The sequence below is a fragment of the Equus przewalskii genome, chromosome 20 (genome assembly GCF_037783145.1).
Source record: "Equus przewalskii isolate Varuska chromosome 20, EquPr2, whole genome shotgun sequence".
In the NCBI taxonomy this organism is placed as follows: domain Eukaryota; kingdom Metazoa; phylum Chordata; class Mammalia; order Perissodactyla; family Equidae; genus Equus; species Equus przewalskii.
The window spans coordinates 45,374,062-45,400,923 of NC_091850.1; the positions used below are offsets into that span (position 1 = coordinate 45,374,062).

General features: G+C 41.7%; 1 protein-coding gene across 1 annotated transcript in view; it reads right to left on the reverse strand.

Annotated features, from left to right (window-relative positions):
• Positions 1 to 26,862, reverse strand: part of OTULIN (OTU deubiquitinase with linear linkage specificity) — a 53,347-nt gene that overhangs the window by 25,397 nt on the left and 1,088 nt on the right. Inside the window, exon 2 of the mRNA XM_070587331.1 lies at positions 5,159 to 5,679. Coding sequence (XP_070443432.1) covers positions 5,159 to 5,679 — 521 coding nt within the window. The remainder of the gene's footprint in view (positions 1 to 5,158; positions 5,680 to 26,862) is intronic.

Below are 26,862 nucleotides of genomic sequence, written 5' to 3' on the forward strand. Positions count from 1 at the left end.
AGATATTTAACAGCCAAAATGAAATATTCGTCTGACATAAGGACAATCAACTGAAAAGAGAAAGAGATGTGTGAAAGCAAGAAAAATAAAAATAATTTTATTCAAGAAAATACTTCACTCAATAGACTCTTGCTTGAACTTTTTAAAGTATCAAAATATTAAAGCTGAAACTAACAACAAAATAAAATTATATTTAAAGTTGGGAATCTGAAATAGCTAAAGGTTTCAATTTTTGTTACGGGAAGACAAGATAATGAAAGGAAAAGGGACATAATATGATAAGATAAAATCATCGATGCTGAACTGTTCCAGAAATTTAGCAATCTTTTGTGTGTGTCAAGGTGGAGTGAGAGCGGGAGTACCCACCATTTGGCACAAAAGAGGCCACTGAAGCCCAAACACTCAAATGATCACCACAGCAAAAAGCTTCCCTCTAGAAAACATACAGATAACTAGAAAAGTAGTAAAGAAAAGTAAGACAAAGTCTTAAATGTGACTCGATTTCTTGGGGACCATGGTACATGAGTCACAGTCAATTACAAAGTAGAGTTAAATTTTAAAACCAAAATGCCAATAATTCCTACTTAGAAAATTCTTAGTTTAGCACCATAATATTATTTTCAAGTTCACTACTGTCTACTAAGCTAGGAATGATGCATTTTATTCTTAATATTAAGGCAATATACATCACTAAGTTACATGATATTGCATACTAAATTATAACTTTCCTCTTGTTCTGTTCAAAGACCTGCATACCAATACATTTTTGAAAGCCTAATTAAAAAACGCTTACTACATATAGACAAAATTGTACTATTCCCAAGAACAAAAGCTATGAGCTAAAAATACAGACCTCAGTGAAGCAGAAGACATTTCTGTGAAGCCAATTTTTCAATTTATGATACAAGTAAACATGAAATATAAAATAAGTCAATGCTGACGTATATGCAGTTAACTAGACAGCATTTTAATCACTCACCATTATGAACCTTTGCACCAAGTTCTTCTCAGTTGTCTAAAAAAGCTACACTGACTATGACTTTGTCTAGCTCTCTGGACATGAACGCTGCAGCTCGTGCTTCACTTGCCCTGTTCTAGAAGACTAATGGCCCAGGCAGTGTTGGTGAGACAGTGTTAACCACTGTGACACCAAGGCACCTTCCCACACAGGCACAGGAAAAGCAAAGACCACTCAACCCAGTCTTTCTCCACCCCTGAGCAGTTGCAGAGATGGGTGAACAACACATCAAATGCGGGAAAGTACCGGCACCCAGGCCAAAATTCCGCCTCCCTTCTGCAAGTGGACTTTCCGTGACTGGCTCATGCTACTCCACGTGACTTCCAGAGGTATCTGGGGACAATCCAGACCCCCTCGACAGTGAGGTTTGATTCTCAGACATCCCAGCTCTGGACGTGAAGCAGGCTCTATATCCAGGTGGGGGAAGCAGCAGGAGGGAGTGGCTGTTACCCCACCAAACATCCCCCCCAGGAGCTGCTAAGGTAGGAGGTGGGTGGGAAAACACATTCACTCAATAGTATATTGAGCACATCCAAGAACAATGGCTTAACAATCTGTTGTTGTTCAAAGCCCTTTTGAGAACCCACAGCTTTCATCAGAACCTCAATCCAGAAAAACACAAATATACATAATATTTTGCCTTCAGTTTCAAAGGGGTTCACAGACATATGATCCATCCAACAGAGCCTATGGATCCCACACTGAAACCCTATCCCACCATAAGGCAGACAGGGAAGGGCCAGGGAGTAGTCTCACTTCTCAACTCCCTAAGCAGAAACCGTGTCCCAGGACCATCTTGGTCCTCAAGAACTGCAGCGCAGATTAGCTTAGCTAAGGGCAAGAGTGGACACAGCATACGTTTCAAAAGCAGGGGCAGGGTGAGCAAGGGATAGAGCAGAGGAGACCTGCTGATAGGAGCAGGGACAAAGTTTTAAAAACAGTCACTAAATCTGGTCTGACCTAAGACTTCTTCAAACGGGTCCTAAGTCATCTTGTGAGCCATCCCTAGGGCCTGTCCAGGGGATGCCAGCCAACCACAGCTCTCAGATGAGCTAAAGGAAGGATGAGCTGGGGGTGGGGGGGAGGACGAGAGGGAGAGAAGGAGGGAGGGAGGAAAGGAGGGAGAAAGGAAGGGAGGAAAGAGATGAGGGAAGAAGGAGATTTAGAAAGCAGCTTATACATGTGGTTTTTGTCTTTCTTCCCCACTATTTCTCTCCCTTGAGAAATGCAGCGAGCTCAGTCAAAAGGAATGAGTATCCTACAGTACTGCCTAGGAAATGAGCCATCCCTTCCCCTATTCACTGCACCCTCCAAAGACTCACATCCCCGATGTATAACGGCTGCAAAAGTTGCGCTATGATGTGCATTCATAATTACTGTCCAGGCAAAGTATTAAAAATGACTCTGCAGGATATCTCAAAATATCTGCAGTTTTATAGTGTTTCGTATTTCCAGGTGCAAATATTTTACTCAATTCCTCTGCAGGACAAACCCAATTCTTTGGGTGGGAAGAAGGGACTTGGCTCCAATGACAGAAAAACACAGGACTTAAAAACTATTAGGTCCTAATTCAGACATTACACTATTTAAATCTACACCCAACTATGAGGCTGCATATATCACCACGTAAGAACTGATGTGCACATATTATATTGCAAACCATATAATAAGCAATGTTTATATGATGCAGTACATCTCTCTAACCCTTAAGGAAACATCACAGAGCAAAGAGAAATAGCCCTACTGCCCACATGATAGGCAAGAAAGCCCCAAACATAAGATGTGATGTTCAGAAGGTGACATCTCAAGTTAAGTGACCTCCCTTCCCTCACCCCTCCTTGTTCTCTTACAAGAGTTAAAGGAGAATGAAATCATCAAAGACAACAAAAACAGGAAGAAAAAGAAATTAAGCTGCTTAATAAACCGCAAACTGGAACATCTATTCCAGAAAAAAAAAATCTGAAGTTTGCCATCATTATAAATCACATCCCTCTGGCTGGGTTTGCTGAGGCAGCGAGAAAGAGATGGCGGAAGTTCTGACCCAGGCAGGGAACCTGGCCTGAAACCTACTCCCTGTGCCTCCCTGACCAAGCTGCACCTATGAATCTGCAACTCAGTTCCCTAATGTATATAATGACAAACCCAGGCTGGTTTTAGATTCCTTTCAACTCTAAGTCTGTAATTCTACTGACAGTAGAGAGAAGACGTACCCATGCCACGAGACCTTTTCATCAGGAAAGAGTGCTCCTTCTACACCATGACCCACTTCGCCAGGTGCTCAGACTCTGGGAACCACATCCAGCAGAAAAACTTGCCAACTAACTATGGGTACTTTGGGGAACATGGCTCTGGCTTCAAAGTTTCTGCATCTCCCAGGGGGCATGAAACTGCTCATGCCGAGGCTGAGGAGCAGCATCTGAGGGCCAGGCCCACTAGGCAGGACCACAGCTCTGACCACCAGGGCCCGAGAGAGGTAGCAGCAGACAAGCTGGCAGCAGCAGTTAGGAACCAGCATGGGCTGTGGAGGGGCAGAGGCAAAAGACCCCACTGCCGAGACTGAGATCGGTCTTGAACCTAAGGAGCAAAATTGCAGCCACTGGTCACATCAGCTCACATGTGGGCCTGCACAGTGGTTTCAAGTAAAGAATAAAATAGGGGCCAGCTGGGTGGCCAAGTGGTTAAAGTTCTGCGTGCTCTGCTTCAGCAGCCCAGGTTTCCAGATTCGGATCCGGGTACAGACCTATTCCACTCATCAGCCACGCTGTGGAGGCATCCCACATACAAAATAGAAGACGACTGGTACAGATGTTAGCTAAGGGCTAATGTTACTCAAGCGAAAAAAAAACAGTAGGATTGGCAAAAGATGTTAGCTCAGAGTGAATCTTCTCACCAAAAAAATAAATTAAATAAAATGCTACTATTTAAAAATCAGGACATTTCATACAAAAGTCAGGATATCTGGATTGCTTAAATACAGAAAATCCAGCATCTATAGGTTGGAACTTAGCTAGACCCTGCCCCCAAGAGAGAAGTACCCACTCTCCAGGAACTCAGGGTTTACTTCCGGTCAGCTTCACTCACCTAGATTACCTGACTCACTCCCGGGGGCAGCAGTGTCAGACTTCCTACTCCAAATTTTCCCCAGCAGCCTTTAACCCAATAACTCAATAACTCAATAAATGAGAATGTCAAAGCCCACGGTAAAGAACTATGCAAATGATAGTTATTAAAATACTACACTATTTGCATAACAGGCCAGTCAAGGACCCCTTTTTAGGAAACGCAAAAAAAAAAAAAAAAAAAGGTGCATTTCAACACTCTTTAAAATTCAGCTTTCGGGCCAAATAAGCTATCTGTCAAACTTAGTTATCTGAGTGTTTTCCTCAATTTCGGAATTCCAAAGGCAATTATATGTGACTAGAACTTGAAAGTGTAGAAGAGTTTCAGCCCTCAAGTTTTTATCCTGCTTCCACCTCTACCCCCAGACCCTTGCAGAAACTAGAAACGCTTCCGATTTATGCCCTTTCTTTACAGTTTGGTAAGAAACTGATCTAACCAGTTAGATCTAACTGATCTAACTGGCTTTCTTACTTAAAAATAAACGGGGGTGGGGATATCTAGCTAAGCCGTTAAAGGGCAAAAGAGAACGGGGTCGGACTCCGTCCAAAGTCTGTCCAACAAGTGGGACGCTCATCAAGCGGCGACTTGCCCTCCAAGAACAAACATGTCGCGTGGCTCAGTTTTCCTGCGGCTGTGACAGGGACAACCTTATTTCCTCCCGCACCAGCTTGGAGAAAAGATCTACCAGGAGTGAATTATAAAACAACACGCCTTTCGAGTTTGTTTCTCAAGTTTCGGCAGCTTTAACTTCAGAGCTATGGAGATGTCAAAAGTTGGGGGTGGGGGGACACTGGGCGACCCGAATTGTAAGAGGGGCCCCCCGGAAAAACAGCTGTACTCGGACACTGGATACAGGAGTCTCCAAATTCCTCCCGGCCGCCGAAGACCTTCCTGAGAACCGAGGGTGCCGGGCCCTCGGCGGCTACTGCCCAGCCCACCCCACCCCCAGCCCGCCCGCGGGGACCGAGCGCAGCGCCCCCGCCCGCCCCCGCCGCGCCAGGCCCGCGCCCCGCGACTCACTGCTCGGCCGGGCACCGCATCGCGGCCCGCGGCTGCCCGGCGGCCGCCGCCTTCCCGCCCTCCCGCGCCGCGGCTCTTGCGGGGCCCGGAGACGCCGCCCCTGCCTCCCGCGCCGGCTTCTCAGCGCAGCTCGCGCCCGGCCACGCGACGGGCTGCGGCATGGTCCCCCGCCGCAGAGGTTCAGCCGCCTCTGGGGGACCCGGGGCCCCTCCAGTCGGGGCGCCCGGCTGTGGCCGCCGCCGCCGCTCTGCTGCCAGCCGGCTTCCGAGGGTACCCAGAGCGCTTCCGCGCGCGTCACCGCCGCCCGCCTCGCGGCCTCTGACCCGCGGCGAGGGGGCAGGGCCCGGGAGGGCGGGGAGTCCGCGGCCCCTCCGCCTGCGCCTGCGCGGACTGAGCCGCCGGCCAGGGGAGCGGACAGCGCGGCGCTGCCACTGCGCATGCTCTGCTTCCACGTGCCGCCGGCACGCTCTTCCCTCTACAGAAGTCTCCGGCAGGCTGGGTGGGTAGAAGGAGGGGAAACCCTGAAAGAGCGGTGGTACGCGTCCTCGGAGAGCGGGAGCGGGAAGGCCCGCCTGGGCTGTGAAGGGCGCCAACGTGTCTGGGCGCCTGGCAGTGTCTCTCTGGGCTTGCGAGCGTCGCCCTCCACTCCACCCCGCAGGGGTTTCCTCGAGCTTCACTCCAGGGATGTGGGCAGGCTGAGTGGTGTGCGGTTTGCCTGGCTTTCCCCGAGGGGCAGTTCCGTCACCACCCGCCCCTCCGCGCCCCCCGCCCCCAAGCCCGGGGGCTCTGACCTTCCGTGTGGGCTCAGGCTTGTGGCTCCAGGGTTGGGAGTTATGGTCCCTCCCCTCCGGCAGGGTGAGAAGGGCCAACTGCTTCTACTCGACAGCGGCAGTGTGTGTTCTTGGACTGTCTTCTTTCAAATAGGAAATTTGATGTGAGAGGAACAAGAGCAAAGGCAAAATATTAACATACTTCAAAGATCAGAAGGCAACATGTTTCCTCTCTGGGGAGAGAATAAAAGAGTAGATCTAAAGATGAGCAGCAGTCATGGGTGCAAGGGCCTTTACTCAAGCAAAGCTTGCAGGACCAAGGTATGGAGGAAGGGAATGACATCGACCGTTGAGAGACCTGCAAGTAGTTCAGGGGCAGAACAGGAAGGTAGCAGGGGATTTTACTGAAAGATGAAACTGGAAGAAGGATGCTGGAGACCAGATCATGAAAAGCCACCTTTGGCTAACTAGGGAGCTTGTGCTTGATGCTCATTGAACGATTGGAAGGAGAAGATTATTCTGAAAGATCACCTTGTCCGTAGTTAGAAGATAGGAAAAGGACAAGAGTCCAAAGGAGACCAGCATAGGGAGACTAAATAGTAATGGGCATCAAAGGGAGAAACTGGATGGAAGGAATATTTGCATTTTAAGGCAAGGAACTATGGGGAGTTTTTTTCCATTTAATTTTATTTGAAAAAGTAGTAAATACACATGCTAAAAAAAATTCAGATCATACAAAAGAATATACAAGTTATACTTCTTATGGATATTAAGCATGTGGGATTATAGTGGGTCCCCCCAAAATTCATGTCCACCTGGAACTTCAGCGTGACCTTATTTGGAAATAAGTTCTTTGCAGAGGTAATCATTTAAGATGAGCTCATGCTGGATTACAGTGGGCCATAAATCTCATGACTGGTGTCCTTATAAGAGGAGAGGATGCAGAGACATATAGACACAAGTGAACTAAGGGCATGTGAAGATGGAGGCAGAGATTGGAGTGGTCTAACTATAAGCCAAGAAATGCCAGGAGCCACTGGTAGCTAGGAAAAGACAAGGAAAGATTATTCCAAAGAGCTCTCAGAAGAAGCATGGCCATTCTGACAAATTAATTTCAGATATCTAACCTCCAGAACCGAGAGAATAAAATTCTCATTAAGCAGATATTCTAGATACAACATTTTACCTCAAGGGGTTGGGAAAAGCTTAATAGTTTGTTTCATTAGTTGGTGGGTATGTCTTTTCCTGTTACGCATGTGGAATTGGGAAAACAACCATAGGATCGGTTTGGGGACTCAATGGGCCCACTGTGAGAAGAACCTGAGCAAAAGCTCTGGTGATCACTTGACTTCCTTCCACCCAAAAGTCCCTACACTAAATGAAGTCCCAAAACTGCCTAGGATACTGTAGAGGAAGGTATCCAAAGACTTGGGGAGATTGGAATGTTAGCATGGATCTATCACATAAGACCTATTCACCCACCCCAGGAGGGTCCAGAGGACATAAATGTTGGAAATAAATTTGTGGGGGAGCCCTAGCATCCTTGAAGAGCTCTACAATTGCTTTTCTCTGTAGTCAGATGTATCTTACAATGGAAACTTTTCCCATCAAATAGACTCCTAAATGCAACTGGGATAATGGGATCTCAGGGGGGTAGGGACCAAAGGGTGGCACTTAATTACCAAAAGTTAGGTGGATGTGGTTACTGTAATGCACGGCTGAGCCAGAGCAGTAATCAGAATTGTCTGACTCGGAGAGACCTATGGAATTGGCTAGTTGATCATGGTCTCCTTAGAGAAGAAATAAATGGACAGTCTACTAAATTATTACTTGGTCTGCATAAGCAGAAGAGTTCTAGGTCTATGACTCAAGCCCTAACTTGCATCACCAAAATGGAAAGTCACAGCCCCTCAATCGATTCCCAGATTTGAGCCAGTTTACACATTTAGAACTATGTATGAAAAGGAGGTCAGGTCTTCTCAAGGAAAGACCCTGCTACATTGCCAAAAGTGTATATTGTTAATCTTTATCCCAGCCTTCCCCAAAGGGTCCTCTTGCCATCTACCAGAGTGACTGTGCACTCGGGGAAAGGAAATAACCAGACTTTGGGGAAATTAGTAGACAATGGCAGTGACCCGACATTAATTCGTGGAAACCCAAAACATCATTGTGTTTACCTATCAGAGTAGGGGCTTGTGGAGGTCAAGTGATGAATGGAATTTTAGCTCAGGTTGATCTCACATTACGCCCAGTGGGTCTCCAAACACATCCTGTGGTTATTTCCCCAGTTCTAGAATGCATAATTAAGGTAGACATGCTCAGCAACTAGAAGAATCCCCACATTGGTCCCCTGACCTATAGAGAGAAGGCTGTTATAGTAGGAAAGGCCAAGTGGAAACCACTAGAACTGTTTCCACCTATAAAAATGTAAACCAAGAGCAGCATCGTATTCTCGGAGGGATTGCAAAGATTAGCACCAAAGATTAGCATCACGTACTTGAAAGTTGTAGAGGTTGTGATACCCACCACATCCTTTTTCAACTCACCTATCTGGCATGTGCAGAAGACAGATGGATCTTGGAGAATGACAGTGGATTTTCATAAACCTGATAATGTGGTGATTGCAGTTGCACTGCTGTTCCAGATGTGGTTTCATTACTTGAGCAAACCACACGTTTCCTAGTATCTGGTCTGCAGCTATTGATCTGGCAAATGCTTTTTACCTCTATACCTGTTGAAAAAGACCACCAGAAAGAGTTTGATTCAACTGGCAAGACCAGCCATACACCTTCACTGTTTTATCACAGGGATATATCAGCTCTTCAGCCCTATGTCATGATTTAGTCACCTAGCCTTCTCCCTCCTCCTTCCCCAGAACATCATGCTGGTCTATCACATTGATGATTTGCTGATTGGTCCTGGTAGGCAGGAAGTAGCAATTACTGTACAGGTATTGGTAAGATATTTGTGTGTCAGAGGATGGGAAATATATCCCCCAAAATTCAAAGACCTTCTACCCCAGCAAAATTCCTAGGGGTCGAGTGGTGTGGGATATATCAAGATATCACTTCGAAGTTAAAGGGTAAGTTGTTACATCTGGCCCCTCTTACCACCAAAAAAAGAGGCACAACCCCTAGGGAGAGAAGAGAAGAGAAGGCTCTACAACAGATCCAGGCTGCTGTGCAAGTTGATCTGCCACTTGGTCCCTATGATCCAGCAGATCCAAGGGTGCTTGAAGTGTCAGTGGCAGATAGTGATGTTATTTGAAGTCTTTGGCAAGCACCCATAAGTGAATCACAAGGCAAACCCTTAGGAGTTTGGCATAAAGCCCTGCCATCCTCTGTGAATAACTACTCTCCTTTTGAGAAACAGCATTTAGCTTGCTACTAGCCCTTAGCAGAGACTGAACGCTTACCAATAGGCCACCAAGTTAACGTGTGACCTGAGCCCAGTGATAGATCATGTGGCTAGGTTGTAAACTTGATACGATGCAAACACCGCTGCACTTCTGTGATCTCCCAAAAGCCCATAACCCCAATATAATTATGAGAAAAACATCAGACAAATTATAAATTCCATTAGAGGAGCATCCTACAAAATCCTTGGCTAGTGCTCTTCAAAACTGTCAAGGTCATCAAAACAAGAAAAGTCTGAGAAACCATCACAGTCAAGAGGAGCTTAAGGAGCCATGACAACACTATGATGTCCTGGATGGGATCCTGGAAGCGAAAAAGACATTATGTTAAAGGAAGTCTGCATAAACCATGGACTTTAGTTAATAATAATGTATTAATATTGGTTCATTAATTGTAATAAATGTACCATACTAATGTAAGATGTAAGCAGGAGGGGAAATTGGATGCAAGGTTTACAGGAACTCTGTACTACCTTCTCCATTTTTCTGTAAATCTAAAACTATTGAAAAAATAAAATCGATTTTATTAGAAGAAAATCAAACTCAAGTCACCATATCACAAAGAGTTAAAACAAGACTTTTCAAAATGATGTGGATATCTAGTCACATTGTACTTTAGTAGAAAATTTTTAATTTAAATGTTTATTTCATCTTTAATCTTTTTAAAATTTCTGTTGTGTATATGTTTTATAGTATATGTAGTACATAAAAAACAGAGATACATATGTGCATTTTTATTATATATGTGTATATTGGGGATGTGATAAATTTTTTAATTGATATTATAAAACTAAATTATTAGAGAGCATGTGTGTTAAACTAAATAAGTCAAAAACTAAATTAGAGTTTCTCAGAGGGAGTTGTGAGAAGTAAGCCCATGTACTGTGATATGATTACAATAATTAGCCTATTCTTATGTGAGGATGAATAAAAAACAATCAAACAAATCTATAAGATTAGGCAAAAGCCTATATGATAATGTTGCTAGAGACAATTCCAGTTAGTTTCCAGCTTCCCCTTAGAATCAAACATTCCTAAATCAGATAACTAAAAGTTACGTGATGATATTGTAATTTGTATGTCTTAGTAACTTACATTTTGAATCACCTCAGATTAATGTAACTGCATCTTCAGTGGCCTTGCCTAGAAAAGTTAATGCATGAAAGACTCTGAGTTCCTTTCTTTGAACGCTCCAGCCCTTACTTGCTGTGACTGGTATGAAGAGCACTGCTGAGCCATGCAGTGTTTATTTTGTTTGTTTGTTTGTTTGCTTGACTGATTGATTTTTTGAATTCTCTTTAAGGAACTTAGTACAAGTTGAATGCGTAGCCCCCTTTTTAATACCATAAACCCATATTTCACAGCAAAGTCGAAACACCCTACATTTGTACTCTATGGAATTTCCCAATGTCACAGCAATAAAAAATAGATTTCAAGTGTATTCTGCACAGCAATTTCTAAAGTATTCACAGGAAAGGTACTTTTTAGTTTATTCTAGTTTCACAGGTTCATGTACTTACTCAAGCCTGGAAGGAAGTATTGCTAGTTTCACTTAGTAATTAACTACTCTAGGAATACCCAAGTGTTTATTTGAAAGACCCCTTTATCCAGCATGCCTCTTGACTGTGGAATGCTCATTATTTTTAAACAGGATGAGGTGGGGAGGAAACCTACTGTGTCTTTGCAGTTCTGAGACCAGAAGAAATAACTTTATAGAGAAAAAAATAGGGGAAATATTTAATTAGAAAAAATATCCTGCAATAATATTAGTTTACCTGGAAACCCCCAAAACTGTCCCCAAGAGTTTTTCTTGGGAGAAGTATGAGTCATAATGAAATTTATTTTATCACGAAAATGAAACTATTTCATACAGAAGAAGATAACAGAGAGTGATGTTATACAAAGACTTGGAATTCTGGAAAATATTAAACCAGTCACTTGCCTCCAGCTAAACAGAGTTTCATCCTAAAGAATTCATCCAGGCAGATGATAATCTTAATTTATTTGGAGAGCTTCTGAAATGGAATCCCATACCTTAGTACCCTAATATCTGCTGTGGACTAAATTGTATGCCCTCAAATTCATATGTTGAACCCCTAACCCCCAATGTTCCTATACTTGGTGATATGACTTGAATGTTTGTGTCCCTCTAAAGTTCATGTTGAAACTCTACTCCCCAAAAGGATGGTATTAGGAGATGGGGCCATTGGGAGGTACTTAAGAGCAGATGAGGTCAGGAGGGTAGAGCCCTCATGAATGAGACTAGTGCCCTTGTAAGTGTCACCAGAAAGTTTGCTACCCTTCTCTTCTCTCTGCCAGGTGAGGATACAAGGAGAAATCAGCAGCCTGCAAACCCAAAGAGAGCTCTCACCAGATCTCAACCTCACTAGCGCCCTGATCTAAGACTTCCAGCCTCCAGAACTGTAAGAAATAAATTTACGTTGTTTAAGCCACCCAGTCTGTGATATTTTGTCATGGCAGCCCAAGCAGACTAAGAGCATCAGAAAGTACTTACACTTACCTTTTAGGACAAGCATCTGGGTCCTTTGGAAAGGAAGCCCATCTTTCATACTGCACACTGGAACTTAGAGAGAGCTAGAGGGTGACATTGTAGAAGTTTCCTAAGAAAATAAAAGTAAGGAAGAGATTCTTTGTCTCTTCTTTGTCATAACATAGGAACCCTTCACCTCCTCAAGGAATCTGATGTTAGGTTGATGATACTCATATAATCCCAGGTTCTCTCCATCATAGTCAGAGAGGAAGGCATCACCCTACTATTACCCAAAACTCTCTACTTGTGATAAGGTAGGTTGTCAACCTTACCTTAAAAAATCATACCAGGATATTGCTGACTAAGTAACAAGGGCTTTCTGGATCTTCTGCTAATATTTTGTCTCATTAATGTTTCTTTTTGCTTGGTCTAGAATTTTAGAAGGATAGTTGACTAGGTCTTCTTCAGAAGATAAGGATATATAATTTTATCCTCATTGCATCATTCTCAAGATCTTGGCATCCAGAATCCACTTAAAATAATGATCTTCAAACTGAGGTACCTCCATCTCTTGGGGTACACCAGAGCCATTTCATACAGTTGTGCAGCAGAGGTCCTGGGGTAAAAGACACCTTTCACAGCTGTATGGGGGCATGGATGGGTCTGTTCTCCTTTCCAACCACTGCCTTCATGTTCACCATATTCTTACACGTGGAAAACTCTCTCTCATCCATCCCAAATCCTACTACAGTGTGTGCCTCAGGATTGTGCTAAATACAGTAGCCACTAGTCACATGGGTATTGAGCACCTGAAACACAGCTGGTCAGAATTAAGATCTGCTGTACAAAACACAACAGGCTTTCAAGGACTTAATACCAAAAAAAACAAAATGAATGTAAAATGTCTCATTTTTAATTTTTCATATGGATTGAATGTTGAAATGATACTATTTTGGAAATATTGCATTGTATGTAATATTAATTTCACCTGTTTCTTTTTGGTTTTTTAATATGGTACTAGAAAATTTTAAATTGCGTATGTGGCTCACATTATATTTCTATCGGGTGGTGCTGTTCTAGAACATCGAAAAAAGGGAAGAATTTAAATATTGCTTTTGGAGAAGCCTCCAACATAAGGCACCAAAACTTTGCATTTAGGCTTTGTGTCCTTCCTTTTCTTCTCTTAGAGGGGGTATTTTGGTATTTAAATTATTTTGGCCAATATGTTAATTCATAAATTGTAGAGTGCGGTTATAAGAGTGATGATAGCCTCAATCAAAGAAAGCATTGCTCCTGAGGAAGGCTCCAGAGAACAAAGCAGAGTAGCAGGGAGAAATATTGGTTACATCTTATGTCATCCAGGTGACAAACTCTTGGCAAGGCTCTCTGCCTTACTTGGCACTCTATGTTAGAATGAGTGTTTGTGAGATGCTTGTCCTAGGGACTTTCCAGAAACGAGAAGTGATTGAGTCTTATTGACTGGATAATCAACACTTTTGTAATTCAGTTAATTTCTAATTCTCCACTTTCAACAAATTTGAAGGAGAATCTAAATTTTTTACCTGATGATTTAAAATAATATTTAATGAGAGATTACTGTGACAATTTTTGGCACACAGTTCAGAAGTTGAAAGAATTGAATGATTTTGTTATAACAAAACTCCGTTTTCATTTGTTTATGGGAACAGTGTTTCTCAGTGTTTATATCTGTAAAACCCAAAAATAGGAATAGAATTGAGATTAAATCTTGTCCCTTTCTAGCAATAATATTCATCAATAGATTTTAAAAGAGATATATCCAGTAAGATTTTACTAAGTATGTGTAATAATTATCAAAATTTATAATATATTGTTTCAATCAAGTTCTTACTACTAATAATTATGACAATAAATGAAACTTTCAAATAATTTGAAATAATAAAAGATTTTCAAACATAAAAATATCCTGCATTAAATAAAATTCTGGGAATGGAGTGAAAATGAGATTTCAATGAGAAAAAGGAATGATGTAAAATTGCAGTCTTTTTTTATGAATGATAGTGAAGTTCTAATAAATATGTTATTTAGATTCTATTGGAAACTTGTCATGTGATGATTTTATTTTAAAATGTCAATATTTATTTATAATACATGGAAATCACATCCTTTAAAACTAAATTTCTTTTTTTAAAGATTGGCACCTGAGCTAACAATTGTTGCTAATCTTCCTTTTTTTTCTTTTCTGCTTTATCTCCCCAAATCCCCCCTGTACATAGTTGTATATCTTAGTTGCAGGTCCTTCTAGTTGTGGCATGTGGGACGCCGCCTCAACGTGGCCTGACGAGCGGTGCCACGTCCGTGCCCAGGATCCGAACCAGCAAAACCCTAGGCTGCTGCGTCAGAGCGCACGAACTTAACCACTCGGCCACGGGGCCAGCCCTAAAACTAAATTTCTAATGGAAAATTTTAGATGTCACCTTTCAAATGTGGAAACAGTTTCACAGTTTTTCAAAACTCTTTTACGGGAGCAAGTGAGCAAAAATATTCAGATGACTGCCTTAGATGGCAACTAGTCAAAACCCCTTCCTTTTATAGCTGCGGCAGCTGAAGACCAGAAGTTCTGTTCTTGAACCTGAGCTGGAGCCACATTCAGCCCCTGGCTCTGCAACCCCATTCCATCTGCCATTTAGAGAAGGCACTTGGAGTTCTGTGAGCAAGTCCATGTTTATCAGTTATGAGGTACCTGTGAGTAAGAGACTGTCTCCCTGAAAGGTATTTGGGTTTAGAGCTGCTGTCTGGCATCTGTGGTAGCCTGTTACTGCCAGTCTCACCAACTGTCAGGATTCTTTGTAAAGCAATTGTTTAGAAATACGAGGTGTTCTTACATCTATCCCAGCAGGTTGTATTGTAACTATCGATTTCCCTAGCGAAGCTGAAAGCACATGTGGGAAGTAGCTATTCATTGTCTTAGTTAGCTTGGGCTGGGCTGCCAAACAAAATACCATGCAACAGAAATTTATTTTCTCACAATTCTGGGAACTGAAAGTCTGAGATCAGGGGCTGGCCCTGTGGCCTCGTGGTTGAGTTTGGTGCGCTCTCCTTCGGCAGCCTGGGTTTGGTTCCTGGGTGCAGACCTACACCACTCGTTGGTGCCCATGCTGTGGTAGCAACCCACATGCAAAATAGAGGAAGACGGGCACAGATGTTAGCTCAGGGTGAATCTTCCTCAAGCAAAAAGAGGAAGATTGGCAATGGCAGAGTGCCAGCAAGGTCAGTTTCTGGTGAGAGCTCTCTTCCTGGCTTGCAGGTAGCTGCCTTCTCATTGTGCACGCGGGTGGTGGAGAGAGGTGGGGATTGGGGGTAGGGGGCTAGCTCTGGTCTCTCTTCCTCTTCTTCTAAGGACACTAACCCTAATTGGATCAGGACCCTTCCCTATGACCTCATTTAACTTTAATTGCTTTCACAAAGGCCCTATCTCCAAATACCATCACATTAGGGATTAGGGCTTCAACATATGGATTTTAGTTGGACACAAACTGTAACATAACACTCATAAACCTTTATATGCCTTGTTCCTAACCCAATGAATGGTACTAATGATCATGAATAAATGTTTGTTGAATGATTTAATATTGATTCCTTATATCAGTTGTACTGTGCAGTATAGTACAGCAAAGAGAAAACCAGCTATATGACCTTGGGCAAGTCGTTTAACCTTTCTGAGCCTCAGTCTCTTCAGATGGAAAATCTAGATAGTAACTCTTATCTTATAGATATGTGATGAGGATTAGAAGGGAGGTGTGTCAAGAGACTAGAATAGTGCTTGAGAAATAATAGCCATATCTAATACCTTCACTTAACACTTTACAGTTTATGAAGCACCTTTGGAACACACTCTCCCAGGAGTCAAGACCTGGATGCCTCAGACACTTCTGGCACCAAGCCTAGAGATTTTTTTTTTAGCTTAGTGATTTTTTCGCTATAGCAGGTGATCCAAGACCTTACAGAAAGCGTTAATTTTAAGACACCCTTGGACTTCACTAGCTCATGATTTCTGATCTGTGGAATGAAGTAATTCACTGAATTGGTCTAGCCCGAGGGTAGTCAAGAGGCCAGGCTAAGAAATCCACCTGGTAGGGAGAGAAAAATATTAGATGGTTTAATAGATATTCTGTTGCAGAATTAGTCAGTTACTTGCAATTTCCTTAAATAAATTATTTTTCAGAACACTTATAGCCAAAGCTTAGTAGATAGGTGCAATCTTGGACACTAGGTGGCACCATAAGAGCCTCTCCTGGACCAGTTCTGGACAGCCCAGCAGCTCCTCCCTTCCATTTACAGCCTGAAGATTTTCAGCAGAGTCTGGGGCGAAGAAAACTTAGAGAAATGTTGTTCCTTTTCTGCATAGAATCTTTAAGTTTTCTTTCTAAGAGCTTGATCTCCTACTGTGAATAGTATGCAGAAGAACAAGGCTCTCATAGCAAACTACAGCCAGCATGAATCAAGTCAGGAGCCTTGATCTGAGTCCCAAGGCTGGCACTCAACAGCTGGTTTTCTTGGAAAAAGTCAATTTCCTGCCCTATATGCATGTCCTCGGATTGCTGGGAGGCCCCTACAAAGTAGCGTATGAGAAGTGCCATGAGCTACAATTGAAAACCAAGGTTCTTCCCACTTCTGCAGCCCTCCTCTTCCTGGGAGGCTCCTGCCTTGTGCCAGCTCTGCGCCTCTGCTACCCTGGCCCCTGCCTACTTGTTATCAACTCCAACATCACTCTCAAACATTCTTAAAGGACTCTGATACCAGATCTGTTCATTTCAACATTCACTCAAACAACTGAAACTCAGTTCTTAGCGTCCTCCACACCAATGGTGTTCAACTTCTCTGCAGCAACTCAGTCCCATGGCTGCACCCTAAACCCTGTCATCATCTGAAAGTAAACCCCCTTAAAATCGTCAACTCCACATCCCACTCTGTCAAAAGTCACCTCTCCTTTCCCCTCTCCACTTGCTCATCAATTTCAGTGTGACTTCTAGCTCCTTCCCTTCTTTCTTCTCTCCCTGTTGATCAGCCCCCACCTCTGCACACACAGCCCCTCTTTCTCTTCTTGCCTGTGCTGTTTACAGTAAGTAGCTACTCTCCATCAACACCTACACCTCCCTTATCACCTGGTCCTCCAGCGCCACCATCCCTCAGGCCCCCAGCAGGACCAGTGCAGCCCTGTGAGGCAGTGCAGAGCACTGAGGTGGCAAAGCACAGGCATAGACGTGAGTTACTGCTCTAGCAATAAGCAACCCTGTAACCCTGAGCATGTTATTAACCCCTCTGAGCATCAGCCTTGGGTGTTTTAGGGGGATGGGGACATCTACTCATGGGAGAACTAAGAGAGGTAATAGGTGAAAAGAGATGTTTTGAAATATATTTTTATGCTTTTATCTCTTGCATATTTCATGCTTATGACCTTTCCCTGTGATATAGTGGTATCTATCTGGAGGGCAAGTGGATAAATGCGTAGACTAGGGTTATGAGAGTAAAAATGCAAATAGAGGCAGGGTGTAGATTACCTCTAAAATAGGTAATTGAGATGCAAAACTAAAGACCTGAGGAAAGTAGGGCTTAGAGATTATGTCAAAATATAATTTGGAAATAGAACAGGAGAGAGCCAGATGTAGCTGCCTCTTACTCATCCACCAAAATCAGAGAAGATCGTGAGGGCCACGAAAGAGGAGCCTGAGCAGGGCATGCCCTCAAAGGAAATGGGCGGGAGTGGAAAGGAGCTGGGTTTGTCCCTAGTCAAGCGTCCAACACTCACCTAAGCATGAAACCATGAAACCAAGGTGGGGCCCTTAACCCCCAGCGGAGGGTGTGGACGGAAAATCCAGATCATATATTTAGTCCTCAAAACAACTCCACGAAACCATTACTGCCCACGTTAAAACAATACCTCAAGACTATTATTGGCCCCATTTTACTAAATAGGAAAGAAAGTGACAGAGTCAGGATTCGAACCCAGGCCATCTGGCTTCAAAGGCCATGTTCATAACCATCGTCCTACGCAGCCTGTCAATAAACTTCAGTACCCTCCACTCACCCCAACCCCTCCTCTGTTCAGCCCCAGGGTTAAAAAGCACAGTTAGAAAAGTCAGGCTACCATGTGTTTCATGCTGTTACTATTAAGGTCTAAACTCAACTGGGCCTTCTGTTTAGCACCACTACCTCTGTTTGTTCTTGGTCCACTCCCTTCCCCAAACCTGCAATGGACCAGCTAAACCTTCATCATTCCCTGCTCTCCTCATTTTTAGGAAAGAACTTGCCTGTGATTCACAGAGAAAATCAGTGGCATTAAGGATGGGCTCTCTCAGCTTCCCTCCTTCCCCCACTCACTTATCTTCAAGGGCACCATTTCTTCCTTTCCGATCAGTTTCTGAGGAAGAGATGTCTGTCTGTCTATCCTCCTATTTCAGACCTTTCCCTCCCTCATCCTCTCACCTCCTCCAGGATTTCCATCAAGTGCCCCTTCCAATATCTTCAACCTCTCCCCTTCTCTACTAGGTCCTTTTTCTCAGCATGTAAACAAACCAAACTCTTTCCTTCCCTTCACATCATTTCCATCATGATCATCTAGACAATGGAAATTTCCAAGCACGAGTCCCTGAGCTCTTCCTAAGTAGAGATGAAAGTTCACTAATTCGCAGAAAAAGCACAAAATATAAGGATAACTTGGGGAGTTTCTCATTAAGCTAAGGTCATTAAATTTAAATGATATTCTTTTGTTCTGACGTTACAGCCTATTTTTTTAATGTTAAAATATTCTTTGCTGCCTTTGAAAAGTGTGAAGACTTTGCATGAGCAAAATCCCTACCTCTTTGCTGTGTTAAGACATTGAGATTTTGGGTTTCTTTGTTATTGTGCATACCTCGCCCAGCAGTTCTCAAACTTTTAGATCTCTGAACATCCCTACACTCTTTACACTCCTAAAAACTATTAAGGACCTGTATTCACTATTTTTTCTGTATTCTTGGTGCTCTGGCATATCGAACCTTGCTAGCCCAGGAGAGACTGCCCCTCCTAGGGCCAGCTAATTCTTAGAGACAGCAGCCAAATTCCCTGTGAGTCCACCTTTCACATGCAAACTAACCAGTCCACAGCCCCAACCCCACAACCACACCCTTTATTAGGCTCTCATAGGGCTTTCACCCTCAGGCCAACATTCCCCTGTCCTAATTGCCCCTGGACCGGATACCAGACAACCCAGGGACAGCCCCTACACCCTGGAGCCTGCTGAAATTATTCAGACTAGCCAATCCTAAACCTGCTTAGCCTGCTTTGCCTATTGCCTTCTAGGAAAACCACAATAAGGCTTTCACCCACACTTTCCCCTCACTCCTTCCGCCTCCTGACAGACTGTGGTGCTTCCCCGTGTGGCCCCGTGTGGCATGGCATGCCCCCTTCTCTTGGGAGCAAACTATCCTTTCAATGACAGTTGTCTCCTGGTCTGTTGGCCTAACCATACCTGAATAATAATAAAACCTACATTTTAAAATAGGACCTCAGTGGGCTTTTGTTTATGTGGGTCTTATGTATTGATATTCACTGTTTTAGATGTTAAAATTGAGAAATTTTTTTAAAATATGCACTAATTCTTTTAAAATAATAAACCCATTATATATTAGCATAAAAACATCTTAATGAAAAATAACTATGTTTTCCAAAACCCAGAAAATGGTGACAAGAGGAGCATTGTTTCAATTTTTACAAATCTCTTTAATGTCTGGCTTAACAGAATGAGGCTGGATTTTTGGATCCACTTCTGCATTCAGACAGCTGCAATATCACCCTTTGGAAAATTCCGCAATATATTTGTGAGAGATTAAGCATGAAAAGGCAAATCATGGTTTAGTATTTTAACAATTGATGTTGACCTCCCAGATCCACTGAAAGCGTCCTCAGACCACACGTTGAGAATGCTGACCTCGACAATCTTGATTCACACTGTACAGACAAGTTTTTGATCGTCTGAAGTTTGCACATGAAAAGGAAGTTTATTGATTAAAAGTTTAACTTAAGAGTGTCCTCTACAGTTTTTTATAGTCATAGTCTTGATAAACCTCCTCAAGAAAGCAAAACATCATACTTGATTTGGGAGATATATTAGTCTGCTAGGCAGCCATAACAAAATACCAAGGCTGAGTGGCTCAAACAATAGAAATTTATTTTCTCACAGTTCTGGAGGCTGGACGTCCAGGATCAAGGTGCTCTCAGGATTGGTTTCTGGTGAAAGCTCTCTTCCTGGTTTGCAGATGGCTTCCTTCTCACTATGTCCTCACGTGGCCTTTCCTCTGTGCACATGTGGAGAGGGAGAGAGCTCTCTCGTGTCTCTTCCTCATCTCATAAGACCATCAACTCTGTTGGATTAGGGTCCCATCCCTATAACCTCATTTAACCTTAATTATCTTCCTAAAGGCCCTATCTCCAAATACAGTCACATTGGGGGTAGGGCTTCAAAACTCATGAATTTGGGGGGGGGGGGCACACAATTCTGTCCATAACAGGAGGTGAAAACCCAAGACAATGAGTATGAGGAAAAAGAGAACTGAGGCAAGAAAAGAGGGGAAGCAAAGTGATGTAATGTGTTATCATGCTGGCTACCACTTCTTTAAAAAACATCAAAAAAAAGGAAGGCCAGTCAATGCTTGGCACATTGTACTCCCCCAGAGGGCTGCAAGAAAAAATTGCATCTCAGAGTATCCCATGGGAGGAAGACGCTACCCCCCCCCCCCCATCTCCTATTTCGTACTGGTCAAGTTTCACTCCACGGAAAGCTAACTCACTCACATTGCTGGGTGGCATCATCAAGCCCTTCAGTGGCCACTCAGGAGGCTAGATTCCATTTGGCATGATGTAGCATTTCATTCAAACCTGGAAGTAGGGGAGTGACACAGCATGTTAGACATCAAGGCTGGGCCTTCAACTCAGACTTCAGCCAGCCTGACAAATGCATCAAAAGTGGTGGAGGGGACACCGTCTAGGAGGTGAGCGGTGCCTCTAGAAGGAAGGAGGCCGTCAGAAGGTATCTGATACAGTAATCATTTGACATTTGTAGAAGGTTCAGAACTACTTCTGCTCTAAGTATAGAGGTGGCTATCCCAAAGTGGCAACACTTCCTGAAAGCATAACCTATGAAAGTCGTTGGGAAAGTACATTTTGATAGTCATATAGTCAATGATTACATTTTAAATAAAATATAATGAAAATGCTTAATAACAGAATAATATAATTCATCCAGTTTGAACCTTGACAGGTGAGTCTTAGCCTATAATAAATAGTCTTAGTCAATAACAAATAGTATGTTTGATATTCACTGTATCCAACTCTCAATGCTACTTAATACACTGTATTACTCAGATTTGCTTAAAAATCAATGGAGTGAATTATACTATAGTTTATTTTTCTAATGAAACATATGAAACCTATCAACTGACTGTGAAAAGTGTGAGAACTCCAGATACATTCATAATGGCAGTCAAATTGACAGCTATCTTATCTCGACCAGGTAATTTTTAACTAAAAGTGACATTGGGAAATGCTTTGATAAGGGAGCTGGCATAAATTATGCTTATTGCAAGGGCATTCTGCCCTTGTTATTTTAAAGAACAAAAATATATGAGCTCTACTAGTTGACACTATGACAACGAACATCATGGCTGCCTGTTAAATAGTCTTAAATATTGAACTGTGGAACATCTTCATTTCTGTTTAATCTGTTGTGAGTTTTCAAATTACTTATTCCTGTTGTATTCATTGTTAGTCTCATGGTTTATCACATGATTTGGCATGGATGTGTGTGTGTATGGATGTGTGTTGTGTTTAGGGAGTAGGTATTTCAAGTGACTTATGAAAGAACAGACATACTCAGCAGATAAAGTAAAACTATCCAAAGGATTGAAAATGTATATATAAATTGTCATCCTAAGTAAACTGGAGTCATTCACAGAGTAGACAGAGATAGCCAGGCAGGTGTGAACTAGATGTGGTCGCAGGAACAGCATTCCGGATGGCCTTAACAGCTGTAAAGCATCACCTACAAATCCCGTTAAGCAGAGGCAGAGAATGAAGAAGACAGTTCTGATGGACAGAAGTCATACAAAATTCTGAGATCCACACACAGTATATCATGTCTCCTTCATTAGAAATTCATTCTTTTACCAATACCTAAGCACCCATGATTTCCAAATGTCCTATCTTCCCTGCCAAGTTCCAGACCATATATTCACGGTGACACCTCAAAATCATCATGCCTTAAAACAAATCCATCACCAATTCTCACAAACCTGCCTTGCCTTCTATATTTCCTATCTTAGTTAATGATATTGCAATCTACTTCTTCTCTTAAGTGAGTCACCTCATTCATCCCTTCAAAAGTATATTTGTGGTAGGCACTGGGAATACAACAGTAAACATGGCGACTTCCCTTTCCTCATGAATCTTATATTCTACTAGTTAAATAGACAACAGCTAACATATGCATACGTGTATGTGTGTGTGTGTGTATGTGTTAATGTCAAGTTCTATGGAGAGAAAAATAGAGCAGAGTAAAGGTGTAGTGAATGACAGGATATGACATTTTACATAGGTTATTAGAAAAGGCCTAGTTATATTAAATATCTCTCCTTTCTTTGCCTCCTATGTCCAACTGGTCACTAAGCCCTCTCTTTGGTCTTCTTAGCTCTGATGTCTCTCCTCCATCTCATTCCATTTTCCATACTTCCATCCAAGTCATTCTTTTAAAATTCAAATGACTGCTCCCCCGTAATGCTCTCGTCTCTCTGACATTATGTAGGGCAGGGAAATGACTGAAGTGGTGACTTGACTGAGGGGGCTCTTATATCAGGGTTTCTGTGGGAGATTGTGAATTCTCCATAACCCAGTACTGAACAATGGTTAAAAAACAAACAAACCAACAACAAAAAAACCCAAAGCAAAACAAGACAAAACTCTCGCTTTACTGTAATTCTGGTGACATCAACAGAGAAAAGTTCAAAGCCAGTTTTACTAAATCATTTGTGTAGCATCCTCAAAAGCAGCAGGAAATTAAAGCAGTGGTTCACCACCTTCTAGAGATCACAGTGACATGGAAAATAGAATCCAGGTCTTCTGACTCTCACTACATATTTATTTTTAAAAGTAAATCTACACAGGAATTACTTGGATAAACTATAAAAAGTATTTCAGATGACCCTAGCTGTTGTGACTTTAAAATGCTAAGGTGAAACACATTGAAAGCTATCTAAATTAAATGAGTATTTCAGATATTTGTAAGTGAAACTATTCGATCATTCTCTTTACTGTCCAAAAAAATAAGCATTTAAAAATAAATATGAATATCATTTACTCTTATGAATAGATTAAGCTTTAAGTCTTTGAATGATTCTTCAATTATATTGATGGCAATTATTGATTTTAGCAGGGGGAAGAACATTCCCTTAACTTAAGCACATGGTGGAGAACTGCCAAAATAGGGAAGATACATTTTCAGCTCAGGGCAATGACAGTTAGAAGACATTTTTTCAACTCAATGCAGGTGTTGGATAAATACCACATTTGGAACTTTTTAACAGCATAAAACTGATCTCAGTTAACTCACTGGATTCTTTTTCTTAGTCTGCTTTCCACTAAGCGGGGGGGAAAACTCTTGTAGAAGGTAATGTTTTCCAATTTAAAAATAGTTTAACCTCCCTTTGATTGTGTAAAAGGAATATATTTTCTTGCCAAAGAACCAAATTTGAAAACAAGAACTTAATGCTTTTTAGGATAGAAAACAATTCTATACTTCCATTTCCTTTTTTTTCTGGCTATAATTTTCAAGCAGTTTGCTTTATTGAGGGGAAAGTAGGCTCAGGATAATGAGAAAAGTATAGCATATGAGGCATGCCTCTTCTCCTGCAGGAAGCAGATGTCACATATCCTGCATCAACCAGCTTCACAAACAAATCTTTTCCCAGAGAACCACTAAAACTTTTCTTTCATATGATATTTTCCAACAATTATATTGTAAATGAGTTCCCTGCTTCATAACGAGCTACTCAGAGCATAAATGTTGGAATTCTTATTATAGTCTATTAAAAAATCCCTGGAGAGGGAAGGCCTGGGAAGAATCAGAGAATCACTGTGTTGAAAATAGTCCTTTATACCATCAAGAAAGTGAAAAGAGGGGCCAGCCCCGTGGCTGAGTGGTTAAGTTCGCGTGCTCCACTTCGGCAGCCCAGGGTTTTGCCGGTTCGGATCCTGGGCACAGACATGGCACCACTCATCAAGCCATGCTGAGGTGGCGTCCCACATGCCACAACTAGAAGGACTCACAACTAAAAAACTATATACAACTATGCACCAGGGGTGCTTTGGGAAGAAAAAGGAAAAATAAAATCTTTAAAAAGAAAAAAGAAAGTGAAAAGACAACCCAGAGTGAAAGAAAATATTTGCAAATGATATATTTGATAAGGGACTTGTATCCACAATATGTAAAGAACTCTTTCACCTGAACAATAAAAAGAAAAAGCAAACAACGTTTTAAAAATGGGCAAAATATTTTAATAGACATTTCTCCAAAGAAGATAATAAATGGCCAGTAAGTACATGAAAAGATGCTCAACATATTTAGTTATTAGGGAAATGCGAGTGCAAGTCAAAACCACAATGAGATACAATTTCATACTCACTAGGCTGACTAAAGTCAAGAAGATAGACAATAACAAATGTTGGCAAGGATATAGAGAAATTGGAATCCTCATACATTGCTGGTGGGAATGTAAAATAATGCAGCTGCTTTGGAAAAATGTTTGGCAGTTCCTCAAAATATTAAAAAGATCATATAACCCGAAAATTCCACTTCTAAGAATGTACCCAAGAGAATTGAAAGCATATGTTCACATAAAAAACTTGTGCACAGATGTTCATAGTAGCATTGCCAAAAAGTATGAGCAATTTAAATGTTCATTGACTGATGAATAGATGAATAAAATGTGGTGTACCATACAACAGATTATTGTTTGTTAATAAAAAGTAATGCAGTACTGATACTTATTACAACATGGATAATCCTTGAAAACATTATGCTCCATGAAAGAAACCAGTCACAAAAGGTAACATTTGGCCTGATTCCCTTTATATGAAAGTCCAGAATAGGCAAATCTGTAGAGACATGAAGTAGATTCTTGGCTGCTGGAGGAAGAGGAGATTGGCGTATCTTTTCAGTAATAAAAATGTTCTAAAATTACATAGTAGTAATAATTTTACAATTATTTCTTTATGTATATACTGGAATCTGCTGAATCATACACTTTGAAAAAGTGAATTTAATGGTATGTAAATAACTCAAAAAAGCTATAATTTAAAAAATAGTCCTTAAAATATTAAAAAGGAAAAAGTGTTTTATAAATGTGATTGTTATTAATAGTATTGTCATTGGTAAAAGACACACAGTAGAAAATACGTACCAAATGGATGAAGGCCGTCCTCTGACCCAGCATGACAGGTTCAGCACCAGGGACAGCTCCCTTGCGACGGCCGGTTCCTCGGAGGTGGGTAAAAAAGGCTACTCTAGTCCCCGCAAGTTTTCTAAAAGTGACATTTCTGTCACGCTTTTTTTCTTTTCAACACCGCTGTATGTTATAGCAGCCATGATTGTCTTTATAAGTGCATTTTGTGAGCGCTTGACGAGGAGACAAAAGATCTGCTACACTACATTAATCCTTTAGCAAAATATATTGATTGATTGTTATGTGGCAGGCACTCACTCAGCATGAGATCTTAGACAAGTCACTTGCCTCTATTAGCTTCATTTCCTTATCCAAAACTTGTGATTAATTACACATGCATGATAAACTAAGACAATATTTGTGAATAACTCGTATGACTTGTATTCATGAAAGGTATTTTTATTACCGAATTCTTGAACAAGTTATCCTGCTGGATTATCAAGTAATTTATTTTATTCTGGGAGCACATAATGTCCCATGACACTGGAAGCCAAGACTAGTGCCCTGGATATGCTCAAGCTTAAGATTAATTCTGTTAAGTGTCTTCACGGCAAGAATCATCTTCTTAAGCATGCATTAGATGGCGCAAATTTCTAAAACATAACCCTGGATCTGGCCTGGAAATGGGCCCATTTCTAAGGATGAGGAATGGATTAAAAGTTATGTATCTAATCCCTCACCTTTCTAAACTGAGTCCGAAGATGAGCTTCAGCACATAATTGCAGATACATGTCCCCAACACCTATTTCTACGTGATCAATCCCGTTATAACAGAATTTACCTGTAAGGTGGGTGTTAATTCTAACCCCATATAACACTTTGAAAGGAATTCTGTAAGATTTAACACTTCAAAAAAAGAAATTATGTAGAAAAGTCCCACAAATGTTTGAAGAGCAAAATTGCATCAAATCATGTAAACTCCTGTTTTCATTTGTGTAATTGCGGTGGGGGAGGTGGACAAGATAATCTGCGAAGATCTGACTAAACATGTATGATTCTATTTCACTGTTCTTCATCACTCTCATTCTCACTCAAATGGTTCAACTTCAGTTGCCATTTACCAATCTTACTCATATTTAAATAACAAAATAACTAGCACAGGATGTTTAACTCTGCCAAATTCCATAAAGCCACATGCTGCTTCCCTAAGAAGAAAAAATAACATAGAAAATAATTATTGATTTTTAAAGGGAACAGGGTGGAAGGCAGCCATTTGAACTCTCAATGTGCATTATTTCCTTTGCTCTGGCTTAAGTAAAAATATTGTGTCAGAGGTCAGAGCACATTTCCGTAGGAGCCCTGGGGTTCATTAACACAGAAGTCATAAATAGTACTTCTCTTCCTGAGAAAAGAAAGCACACCGTTCTGAACAGGCACAAACAACATCCCCTAACATTCTGAGAAGCTTGGAGATGGATCTTGAGTCCACATCTTTCAAAAAGCAAAAGCTTCCCATTTCCATTCCATAATAATTCCTTCATTTAATCCTTACCTTTTCCTTCAGTGATGAATTTGTT